The sequence below is a fragment of the Papio anubis genome, chromosome 4 (assembly GCF_008728515.1).
Source record: "Papio anubis isolate 15944 chromosome 4, Panubis1.0, whole genome shotgun sequence".
Classification (NCBI taxonomy): Eukaryota; Metazoa; Chordata; class Mammalia; order Primates; family Cercopithecidae; genus Papio; species Papio anubis.
In genome coordinates, this window is record NC_044979.1 from 77,244,568 (window position 1) to 77,257,383 (window position 12,816).

Consider the following 12,816-nt stretch of genomic DNA (forward strand, 5'->3'; position numbering starts at 1 on the left):
GTTCTTTGTCCTACCTTTTTCTATGGGAATATTTGCTTTTTATTCCCTTAAAAGAGCAATGCATGTATTAAGGTTGGATTTTAATTTTGCAACATGTTTTGTAGCATAATCAGGTTTAAAATGCTTGAAGTCACCATATATATAAATGTTTTCTTCATGTTCTTTGCATTTAAGTGACTGGAAGAGTTCATTCCTTCTCCTAAAATCACTGAACAACTACCTTGGTTACTTGGTGCCAATGATGAAGGCATCATATTTATATCGCTCAAAGGATTCACAATCTAGGAAGAAGTAGACAGACGAAGGCTTTCATAAGTGCTATGGACAGCCGAGGAACCATCTCGATCTGCTGGGAATTCCTGGGGCAGGAGAATGGGGATGCAACTGTGGTCCAGGGAGGCAGACTCTGACCAGGTTGGGACAGGAAAGGGGAGCATTCAGGCAAGGGGGTCGGCCTTCTCTCAGAGCATACTGCATTAGAGTACTCGAGTAAACTTATGAATCAGGGCACATAGCAGAAACAATGACAAGAAATGTTGGAGACAGATGGACTCTTGAGGACCTTTGTGTCATGTTGAAGAGTATGAACTTTATCCTGGACAGTGGGACTCACATGATCCCTAGGCAGAGAAGAGCTCTGGTGGAACTTTTATTTAAGAGAGATGATCATAGCAGCCAGTGGAGGGGTTTGAGGCTCCTAAATAATTCAGGCAAAAAAAAAAAAAAATGACATCGGAAGGCTGTGGTAGTAGTAATGGATGAGGAGGACAGGCCTGGAGGGACATTCCAGGGGAAGAATGAGGGGCTTGGTGAGTAACTGGAAGAAAGGATGAGGGAAAGAAGGAGTCTAAGAGGAGGCAAATGATGGTGGGGCCATACTCTGAGAGAGGCAGGAGTGGGATGGGGGCAGGTTGGGAGCTCATGAAGATGACGGAGCCCAGCTTGAGTCTGGCTAAGTCTCATGTGTCTATAAAACATCCAACTAGATATGTCCACGGGCAGCCTAGGATGTAAGATCTGGTGCTCAGGAGAATTGTCCAAGTAGGGGGTAGATTTAAGAAATGCCAGTATACACTTGGCTATTCAAACAGGGACTAAAAATAAGATTGCCTGGAGTAGGGTTTCTCAGCCTTTTTAAAACCAGTGTGTTTCCCCTTCCCCACATTCGATAAATATATTCTTTCTGTTTAAAATAGAAACACTATTTTTTCATTCACGATATGCCATCACTGTGCTATTGAATTAGCCTTTTCAAACTGTATGTCCCCTGCCTTTAGTGGCTGCATTCCCTGAGAGTTTGAAGACAGGGAAGACTGAGGCCAGACACTGGGAAATGCTAACACCAAAGTGACAGGTGGAGAAACAGAGTCTTTTTAAATAATTTTATGGGATGTATTAAAACATTTAATGCCATCAATGGTATTTGCCTCTTAAAAGAGGAGTTTGTTAGTCTAAAATGGATCTGCACAATTGATAGCTATTGGGGGATACATTTGATCACAGAAAGGATGAGAGAGAGAGAGAGAGGAAAGAGGCCTTTTGAGAACAGCTTTCATAGGGGAGTAGTCTGAATTTGGTATCAGACAGGCCACCTCTAGCTATAAGGGCTCTGCTATGTGCCAGCTAGATGACTTTGAGTGTAATGTTCAACCAACTTGTATGTCTCCATTTGTCTCCATTTGACTATCTACCTCATGGAGCTGTCATGCAGATTAAAGGTGGGATCTTAGGTAAGAGAAGGTTATTGCCACCAGCCTGTCACCGTCTTCTTGTACCACAACCCACTAGTCCTACACTGCATGGGGGTTTGGCCAGCATTCATGCCGTGAACCAGTGCTCACTTCCAAGCTCTGTCCAAATCCCCTGAAACCACCTGCTGTTTGGCCACCTCTTGGCTGGACCTGTGCATCCAGGCCAGTGCTTCAGCTCTCCAAACCTGTGGCCATTTGAACCAAGAATTCTGGAATTCCATGCCTCCAATGTGTGAACCAAGAATTCTGGAATTCCATGCCTCCAGTGTGTGGCACAGAGGGACATACGTGCATGCGCTTTGGCCCCAAGGACTTCTCACCTGGAGGAAGGAGTGTAGCTGGAAAAGGACCAGGGTTCCAGAGCAGGGGCCTCTAAAACGCCCTGCAGTACTAGGTAAGGAGCCTAACATGTACTGATGTAGAGGAGCCTAACACAGAGCCTGTCACACACTAAATTCTCACTGAATGCAAATTCTCTTTTCCTTCACTCTTCTTGTCTTGCTAGTCTCTTCTTCCAGAATCTAGAAAGCCAAAGTCAGCAGAATGATGTCCCTACTTCTAAGGTCTCTGCCTCTTGGTTGAAAAGCTTCCACTCAAGAGATAAAGCCCATCCTGCCCTCAAACACCATCATACGCCATTTTGTCTGCTCTGGACCCCCAGATCACTTCTTCTATCATAGCATTTATCACTCTGTAGGTGAACACCCTTTGTTGTCTTTCTCTCCACCAGGCTGTGAGCTCCTTCAGTTCTGAGAGGTAGCCTCACTCTCCACTATTTCCCCAGTGCCTATTTTGGAGCCTGACTCAGAGTAAGGTTTACTGGATATGTCCAATAAATGTTGGTGAAATGAATGAATAAACGAATGGAGAAAGGAAACCAGTCCCTCTCCCCATGTTGGGACAGTAGGGCAGGTATAAACCTACAGGAAACGTTCCTCTGCTCATTTACATACACTCTCCCCTGCTACTTTTGGGGAGAAATTGTGCATATGTAGCTACTTCATCTACTATGGGCATCTTTGGGGGTCTGACTTATGGTGGGGAACAGCAAAGAGAAAAAGGCAGACAGCCCACAGAACACATGTGCAGTTCTGTTGGTCACATGCCCAGCTCTCAGCTCTTGCCTTCACCAACTGAACTGTCACTCCCTCACACTTGGATGTTCCTAGTACAGTACATCGAGTCAGCCCCCCTAGACCACAACCCCTGGAAAAGTCCAACAGGAAAAAAGGAAAAGGTATCTGTTTTTCCTCAACCCCAGAAGATGGATTGCCTTCAAATCAGAAAGGAAGAATGAGACTTTGCCTTCCACTCATGAGACTTTAAAGAGTCCGTTTTCTGTTCTTAATGGTGTGGGGAGAACAGGAAAACGTTTGTAGATGCTCAAAAAATACTTATTGAATAATTGAATCAATACATAAATGTAATCCCAATTTTGTGATTGCTGCTCTCCTCAGAGCACTTCTAAAGGAACTAGTTCAGGAAAAAAGAGTCCTCATTCTAAAACGAGATGAACCACATAAATTAAAGTCATTTGGTAATCTGGCTTTTTTGAAACAGCCACCTCCTTCTTGGCCAGTAATAGCAGTGTGATCATTTCTACCAAGCATCCGAGTGGAGTAGTCACACACACCCACCATAAGGCAGGACAAAGTTTTATTTCTCCCCTCACAGTCAGATTCAATTACCTCATGCATCTAAGTCAACACTGGGCTGGTAGTAGTTGCTCTCATTTAAATAGAAACTGGAATTCTGCATCCAAAAATTCATAATTATAAAGCTAAAGCATGAATGCAAAAATTTTGCAAGCACAAAACCCTCAATTACCCTCTAGAATGGATACTCACTGTAAGTCCTAGGTCTCCTTTGGGTCCTTGTAAACCCTACTTGGTAGAAGAAGAGTAAAAGTCAATATAGGTTGGAACCAGTTAGAGTATAAAATCACAGTGAGACATTAAAAACTACTTCTTGCCTGTTTTCCTGGAGATCCAGGCTCTCCAATTTCTCCTTTATCACCTTTCTTTCCCACATCGCCCCGTTCTCCATGCTCTCCCTTTACACAATAGGGTAAAATGATAGGTTCAGAATGTGAATATAAAAGCCAGATAAGAAAAGCTCTATACTTTGGTTTATCTGCAACTGGCATCTCTTGAAGACCTTCAGTTCTTGTTTATACAAATGCAGTATTTGAAAAAAAAATTGGGGGTAACTTATTTACATCCCATCAGATACCATAATCTAATTCATGATGAACCAGAGGTCTCAGAGTGAAGAGACCTTGAGATATAATAATACCATCTAATCAGTTCACCTTTCAGGACATACAACTATTACACAATTTACCAAGTTCCTGAGTTATCTGGTATCTCCTACATGGTATGTTGTAAGTATGTTATAAGATAACTAATAAATCTTTTATTAGTTATCTTCTGAGAATAAAGAAAATGAGATTTTTTTTTAAACATAGAGATGGGATCTCACTATATTGCTTAAGCTGGTCTTGAACTCCTGGCCTCAAGCAATCCCCCTACCTCAACCTCTCGAAGAAAAGGACATTTTATAAAGTAAACCTATTTATAGGTAGAAAAAGCAATGCACAAGGATTTAATTTCAAGTGGATTTTTTTTTTCTTCTGAGAGTTGTAAGGGGACGCGTGACACATATATGAGAGTTCTTCCAAAGTTAAAGTGAAGCTATTGAGATCCTAAGCCTAAGCATTTCTCTAAGATCCTGAGACACTTACCTTCTGGCCTGGGAGGCCACGGCCCATTGTGCCCTTTGGGCCTGGAAAGCCTTGTGGTCCTTGTTCCCCCTACATAGGATATGAGAAAGAGATGTTCTATTAATTTCCCAGGATAGCTCGGATATTCTTTAGGTCAGAAAAACACTTACAGTTTAAAACTGCATTATAGTATTATCTAAATATTGGGGGGAAATATATATCTAAACATTTGTATATAAATACATTCACGTATGTGTGTATGTGTATGGCTCAATGGTTTGCTAGTAAATGTTTAACAACTAAGACTAGGATAGAAGTGAAGGCTCTGATTTATGCCATTTGCCTGTTTCTGTGGTGTAAATACTTTCACTGTGGCTAATTTCAAGCTATAAACACATCAGCCAGTTCACACATAACAGATAGCTGCTATTTCAGCTATGGTAGTAAAGGTGGGTTGCATCTTCTTTACATTTTTCCATGTTTTCTGGTATGTTAAAAAACACAAGTTATTGGTTGGGCGCGGTGGCTCACGCCTGTAATCCTAGCACTTTGGGAGGCTGAAGTGGGTGGATCACCTGAGGTCAGGAGTTTGAGACCAGCCTAGCCAACATGGCAAAATCCTGTCTCTACTGAAAACACAAAAATTAGCTGGGCATGGTGGGTGTGCACTTGCAGTCCCAGCTACACAGGAGGCTGAGGCAGGAGAATTGCTTGAAACCAGGAGGCAAAGGTTGTAGTGAGCTGCACCACTGCACTCTAGCCTGGGCAACAAGAGTGAAACTCCATCTCAAAAAAAAAAAACCAAAAAAAAAAATTCATTTTGGTAACGGCGGAAAAGAGTATATAACAGCATCCATCCACAATTAATGCCAAGTTACTGTTTATGTAATTCCCCTTACACTGTTAGTTTCATCTCTGATAATTTGTAGCAACATTCAGGACTTGTTTCCAGCTTTCTCCATCACATTTTAACATTATTTCTTGCCCCACCAAAACCACACAGGTTCCAAGGGGTTTCATGGTGTTGAGCATGACACAGAAACAATCACTAGCAAGTATAGAAAGTCATAGTTCCGATGCTCCTTGGATCTTATACTCAATCCTTATTTGACTCTGGATAATTATTAGTGATGAGTCTCTGGCAAAGGCTTGAAGGACCATGGGCTCCTGGGGATTGATCTGTGTTTTTCAAAAGTATCCTGATGGTCCCCACCAAGATCATTGGCATGCTTGATAAAAATTGCATCTCCCAGACCCAACCTCAAACCAACTAAATGAGAATCACAGGTGAAGGTAAAGGCAAAGTATGCATTTCGCTATAAGCCTGCTAAAGCTCGAGAGCCACTACTCCAGGAGTCATGATGGGACTTATGAGGCGCTCCTGGAAGGGGCCACAGAGGTTTGCGTGGAGACCATTGTAACTTTGGGCATCTCAACATCCCTGAGCCTCCTTTACCTTGTTCATTGGCTGTCAAGCTTTTTAAATCAAAAGGGTTCATTCTTTTTAAAATTGTTATAATGCAATATTTCAGAAGAAAAATTATATAGAATAAACACTTATCTACCACTATGTTAAAAAATAAAATAGATACAATTCAAACCTCTTAGGTGCTCATCCCCAATCCTATTTCTCTGAGACAGAAAATCTCTACCTGAAATTCATATTTATCATTTGTATCCGTGTTTTTATGCTTTAACTACATTTCAAAATAATACATCATTGTTTTTGTTTGTGTGATTTTTGTTTTGTTTTTGTTTTGAGACAGAGTCTCACTCTGTCACCCAGGCTGGAGTGCAGTGGTGTGATCTCAGATCATTGCAACCCCCACCTCTCAAGTTCAAGTGATTCTCCCGCCTCAGCCTCCCGAGTAGCTGGGATTACAGGTGTGTGCCACTATGCCTGGCTAATTTTTGTATTTTTAGTAGAGTGGGGGTTTCACCATGTTGGCCAGACTGGTCTCAAACTCCTGACCTCAGGTGATCTGCCTGCCTTGGCCTCCTGAAGTGCTGGGATTACAGGCGTGAGCCACTGTACCTGGCTGATGTTTTTAATATTTTAAATTTCCAATAAATGATATATTTATGCATCCATTTTTTTAAAAAAACCTCAACATTATCTATTTGGAATTTATTTATGTGTATATATATATATATATATATATATGAGGTTCTAATTTATTGATTTTCTCTCTGCTATACAGTATTTTCTTTCATTAAATAACTGAATACAACTTATCCATTAGCCTTTTGATGGACATTTAGGTTATCTCCAATATTTCTGTTTTAAAAAAATTTAAGAATATTCTTTTATATACCTTTGCCTACTTGTATACATTCCTAGGAGGAAACTCTTACATTAAAACAAATATTGTATAAAGTGGTACAAAATAAAGTGAATACAAGTACAGATTCTCTAAAGTTGAACTAAAGGGCTCAATTTTTCACACACCCATCCCTAACCTCTCACAGCACATCGGCTTGAGTGAACTCTAAGGTTCTTTTTATTCTCTTACATGTGTTTCTAAAGTGGTTGTAGGTATGGGGTTATGGTATTGCCTCCCCAGTTCAACACCAGAGGACTTAAAACAAGTTCTTTACAGCGGTGAGACTACAGAGAACTTAATTCACTGAATGTCTTTTTACTTTGTTATCTCTTGAGCCAAGCCCAATGCAGTGACATACTGGGCCCCCCGGGAATGGGTATGCAGTGTTGCACTACAATGTCTTGGGCCCCCCAAGGAAGCTCACCCAGAAGGAGTGCTTCCTCTATTAGTTGCTTAGAGGGAACAAGTAGGGGGATGATTGGTCTTCTTTAATCAGTTTAAAGTCAGGAGAGAATACAGTAGTCCCCCTTTATCTGTACTTTCACTTCCCATGGTTTCACTTAGCCACAGTCAACTGTGGTTGAAAAATAAGTGAGTATAGTACAATAAGATATTTTGAGAGAGACCACGTTCACATAACTTTGATGACAGTATACCACTTATAGTTGTTCTATTTTATTATGTGCTTATTAATCTCCTACTGTGCCTAATTTTAAATTAAACCTTATTATAGGTATGTGTATATAGAAAAAACATAGTATATTTAGGGTTTGGTACTATCCTAGGTTTCAAGCACCCACTGGGAATATTGGAACATATCTCCTGAGGATAAGGAGGGACTACTGTAATCTTTTCCCATCAGGAAACTTGATGTCTTGGGAGCCCCAGAACCCTGGATTGGAATTTTTGCCAGTTAAACAAGCCCTAAACATTAAACTGACACTGGAATTCCAAGATGAAAATTCAAGCAAAAAAAGGAGAGGAGAAAAATTTGTCCTGTTTCCAAAGATGGCACTCCCAACACAGGTGTCATGAAGATGAACAGGCAGGAATGTGTAGATAACACAGACCAACCTCATTACGCTCACTGCAAAACATGCTCTAATAGGAGTGGATCTGCAGTCTGCTTCTGAACATGAAGGTTAGTGCGGTCTGCCTACATACAGACTAGCAGCCAGCCCCCAGAGTGATATGCAGGACTGCAGGTTATACCTGCAGTCACCTGCCTGAGGTTATACCATCTTCTTCTGTTCAGATCAAAAGGAAAACAAACACAAATATTATAGGAAAGATATCCTCTTAAGAAAGATGTCTTGGTAAAGTACACTTTGGTATAAATTTGTTTTCTCAGATTTTTTTGTGGAGGTGAATGAGGACATTTTCATTCAGTGAGGTACCTGGTAGAAGGTTTGGGTTGCAGGGGAGATGCGTCAGAGCACTGTAGCTGAGTTAGGGCTCCAGTTGGCCAGGGATAAGAGAGACTAAAGGTTCATGGGAGAACACTAAGAGGAAATCCATGGTTGGCTTTGTCTCAACCTCAAAGGACAGAACAGTGTGATAAACAGAGGAGCTGGGACTGTGGTGTGATGGTGAATATCACTGGGAGTTGTATGTTAGACAAAGTGGATCCAGAAAGAATGCCATACCTTTCTGATAATTACTCAGAATAATTATTTCTTTTGCAATATTTCAGGTTCCTCCAGTAGCTAATACAGAAGATGTCCAATAAATGTTCATGAGTAACTAGCTGCCTTTAAGAAATGACACAGTTTCCTAATATAGCTAAAACCTATTGCTGTAAGGGGAAGCATGGCACATGCCCTGAGGGAAAAAAACGTTAGAGTAGTAAATTACCGTGTTAGGATAATATTCAGGAATTTCTTTTGCATTATCTCACAATATAAATATTTTCTGTATAACTGTTAACACTGTAGATATTCCAGGCAGCTAGATTTCCCTATAATAAAGGCAATTCATTTTCTTTTTAATCGCTAGTTTCCCTTCAAAGTACTTAAAGGCTTCCTATAACTTTCAGAGTAGACTATCTGGCTAAAAGCCTTTAGCAAGTAAATCCATGTCTGAGCTTGGCAGAGGTGAATGCTATCCAATTAGACTTTTAAATGTGTAAGTCTCAGGAAAATAATAAATAATGATTTGAGTGTGGGTCAGAAGCAACTGCAGGAAACAACCTATTGGAAGCTATAATTAAATCTAAATTTCAAACCATGGTTAATCACTATATCACCACATTAGATGTGTGTCCTGATAAAGATGTGATCATTTTCATTTTTCAGATGACTGCTTGTTCTCTGGGAAAGAAATTTCTAAGAATAATGCATATCTACCTGAATGTTTCCACTGATTTATTTTTGCATTACTGATACGTCAGGAAACAATGATTTTTCTTTTGAAATGTTTTCTCAGTAAGGTGTGGTAAGAAAAAATCAAATTCATAGATGATCATAAAATGTAAAGTGGACATCTGGCTTCTGCCAGTATGTAGAAAAGTAGAAAAAATGCTACTCTTATTCTTAAAACCCCAACAACAAAAAATGAGAACTAATCTGTGAAGTCACAGCTTTTCTTGAATCCATCATAGAGCTGTGGTTGCAGGGCAACCAGCCAATTCAGCATCTAAGGAAAGTCAAGATCCTTCAAGGAGACACAGGCTTGGATATTCACTTACCTGGCAGAGGTGCCACATGTTATACAAGCTGGTAAGAATTCAGCTAAAATTTTTAACAGGTCGCTAAAGGCTGAGTGTGTGACAGCATGAGGGGATAGGACCCCTGGGAGCTTCAGGCACAAGGGAAAATCACACCTACCCACAGACTTTTCTCAGGGACTTTGCTGGTGCTCAAGAGAAAGACTGGGGCCAGGAGTAGGCTTCCCTTGTGGTGCCAGCCTTGGGAGGGAAGCAGCAGTCCCACAGGTTTCAGTCTGTTTGTTCTGCTATAATAAAATACCATAGACTGGGTGGCTTATAAACAACAGCAGATTATTTCTCACAGTTCTGGAGGCTAGAAAACCCAAGATCAAGGAATTGGCAAATTCAGGGTTTGGTGAGGGTCTATTTCCTGGTTCATAGGTGGTACCTTCTTGCTGTGTCCTCACATGGTGGAAGGGACAAGAGAGCACCCCAGGGACTCCTTTATAAGGGTGCCAATCCCATTCCTGAGGGCAGAGGTGACCTAATCACCACCCCAAGGCCCCACTTCCTAACACCATCGCCTTGGGGATTAAAATTTCAACATATGAATGTGGGGACTATATGCAATTTCAGACCACATTCTGTTTCCTTTTGAAGGAAACAGAATAAACCTTGCAAGAATGAATCCTGGGCCCAGATCTTTAGAGAAGCCCTACTACTTGGGGAGGGTCAGGAAACCATGCCCAGACCATTAGAGGCCTCCTCCTATGGGTTTGCTGGAACACATAAAACTACAAACTAAAAAGGGTAAATTTTAATGCATATAAATAATCCTTTACTAAAGAATAAAACGATTCTTTAAAAAATTAAAAAGAATTAGATGAACACTTGGCAAAATTTAAATGAGTTCTATAAATAGTATTATATCAATAATTTTCTGATGTTTATTATTGTACTGTGTTATATAAGAGAATGTGCTTGTTTGTAGCAAAAATACTGATGTATTAGGGGTAAATAGGTACCATATCTGAATTTTACTCTCATGTGTTTCAGAAAAATAACATGACACATACATATATATATATACGTACACACAAAGTGTTTGATACAGCAAACGTGGTAATATTAACACTTAGAGAATCTGGGTAAAGGATATATAAAAATTCTTTGTATTATCTTTGCAACTTTTTTTGAAAGTCTGAAATTATTTCAAAATAAAAGTTAAACATTAATATATAAAATGAATGAATGAATGAATGTACCAAATGGTTGCAAAAAGATGTCAGCTATCACTGCTGCAGCGGTTAAAGCATATGAGTATACAGGTACTTTGCCTACTCAAAGTTTGGGAGCCCAAAGGCTAAAAGAACATCAGAAGACCTAAAACAACCCAGCCATCCCATTACTGGGTATATACCCAAAGGATTATAAATCATGCTGCTATAAAGACACATGCACATGTATGTTTATTGCGGCACTATTCGCAATAGCAAAGACTTGGAACCAACCCAAATGTCCATCAGTGACAGACTGGATTAAGAAATGTGTCACATATACACCATGGAATACTATGCAGTCATAAAAAAAGGATGAGTTCATGTCCTTCGTAGGGACATGGATGCAGCTAGAAACCACCATTCTCAGCAAACTATCACAAGAACAGAAAACCGAACACCGCATGTTCTCACTCATAGGTGGGAATTGAGCAATGAGATCACTTGGACACAGGAAGAGGAACATCACACACTGGGGCCTGTTGTGAGGTGGGGGGAGGGGGGAGGGATAGCATTAGGAGATATACCTAATGTAAATGACGAGTTAATGGGTGCAGCACACCAACATGGCACATGTATACACATGTAACAAACCTGCACGTTGTGCACATGTACCCTAGAACATAAAGTATAATAAAATAAATAAATAAATAAACAAATAAATAAAATAATCATAAAAAAAGATCTAAAACAAAGCTACGAGTGTGGATTTCTTCCTATGCAGAAACAGCTTCTGCTCTTTGAATTTAGGAGGCTTCTACTGTTACCAGAGGCCTCTATGTTTCCCTAGGATTTATATTCATACCAATTTCAGTTCAATTTTTTTAAATTTCTGGGGTACATGTGCAGAACATGGTTTGTTACCTAGGTATGCATGTGTCATGGTGGTTAGCTGAATCCATCAACCCATCATCTACATTAGACATTTCTCCTAATGCTATCCCTCCCCTAGCCCCCTAGCCCCTGACAGGCCTTGGTGTGTGATGTTCCCCTCCCTGTGTCCATGTGTTCTTATTTTTCAACTCCCAATTTTGAGTGAGAGCATGCGGTGTTCAGTTTCCTGTTCTTGTGTTAGTTTGCTAAGAATCATGGTTTCCAGGTTCATCCATGTCCCTGCAAAGGACAAGAACTCATCCTTTTTTACGGCTGTATAGTATTCCATGGTGTATATTGCCACATTTTCTTTATCCAGTCTATCATTAATGGGCATCTGATTGGCTCCAAGCCTTTGCTATTGTGAACAGTGCCGCAATAAACATGTGGGTGCATGTGTCTTTATAGAATGATTTATAATCCCTTGGGTATATACCCAGTAATGGGATTGCTAGGTCAAATGGTATTTCTGGTTCTAGATCCTTGAGGAATCACCACAGTCTTCCACATGGTTGAATTAATTCACACTCCCACCAACAGTGCAAAAGCATTCTTATTTCTCCACATCCTCTTCAGCATCTGTTGTTTTCTGACTTTTTAATGATCACCATTCTAGCTGGTGTGAAATGGTATCTCATTGTGGTTTTGATTTGCATTTCTCTAATGACAGTGATGATGAGCTTTTTTCACGTGTTTGCTGACTGCATAAATGTCTTCTTTTGAGAAGGGTCTGTTCATATCCTTTGCCCACTTTTTGATGGGGTTGTTTTTTTCTTATAAATTTAAGTTCTTTGTAGATTCTTGATATTAGCCCCTTTGTCAGATGGATAGATCACAAAAATTTTCTCCCATTCTGTAGGTTGCCTCTTCACTCTGATGATAGTTTCTTTTGCTGTGCAGAAGCACTTTAGTTTAATTAGATCCCATTTGTCAGTTTTGGCTTTTGCTGCCATTGCTTTTGGCGTTTTCATCATGAAGTCTTTGCCCATGCCTATGTCCTGAATGGTATTGCCTAGGTATTCTTCTTTTTTTTATGGTTTTAGGTCTTACTTAAGTCTTTAATCCATCTTGAAATAATTTTTGTACAAAGTGTAAGGAAAGGGTCCTGTTTCAGTTTTCTGCATATGGCTAGCCAGTTTTCCCAACACCATTTATTAAATAGGAAATCCTTTCCTCATTGCTTGTTTTTGTCAGGTATGTCAAAGACAAGATGGTTGTGGAT

The 12,816-nt window shown here is 40.2% G+C and overlaps 1 protein-coding gene across 2 annotated transcripts in view; it reads right to left on the reverse strand.

Annotated features, from left to right (window-relative positions):
- COL28A1 (collagen type XXVIII alpha 1 chain) overlaps positions 1 to 12,816 on the reverse strand; it is a 183,866-nt gene that overhangs the window by 26,494 nt on the left and 144,556 nt on the right. For both annotated transcript variants that reach the window (XM_031665297.1, XM_003896280.4), the window contains exons 28-30: positions 4,495 to 4,563; positions 3,724 to 3,804; positions 3,599 to 3,634 (exon numbers count right to left, since the gene is read on the reverse strand). In XM_031665297.1, coding sequence (XP_031521157.1) covers positions 3,599 to 3,634; positions 3,724 to 3,804; positions 4,495 to 4,563 — 186 coding nt within the window. The remainder of the gene's footprint in view (positions 1 to 3,598; positions 3,635 to 3,723; positions 3,805 to 4,494; positions 4,564 to 12,816) is intronic.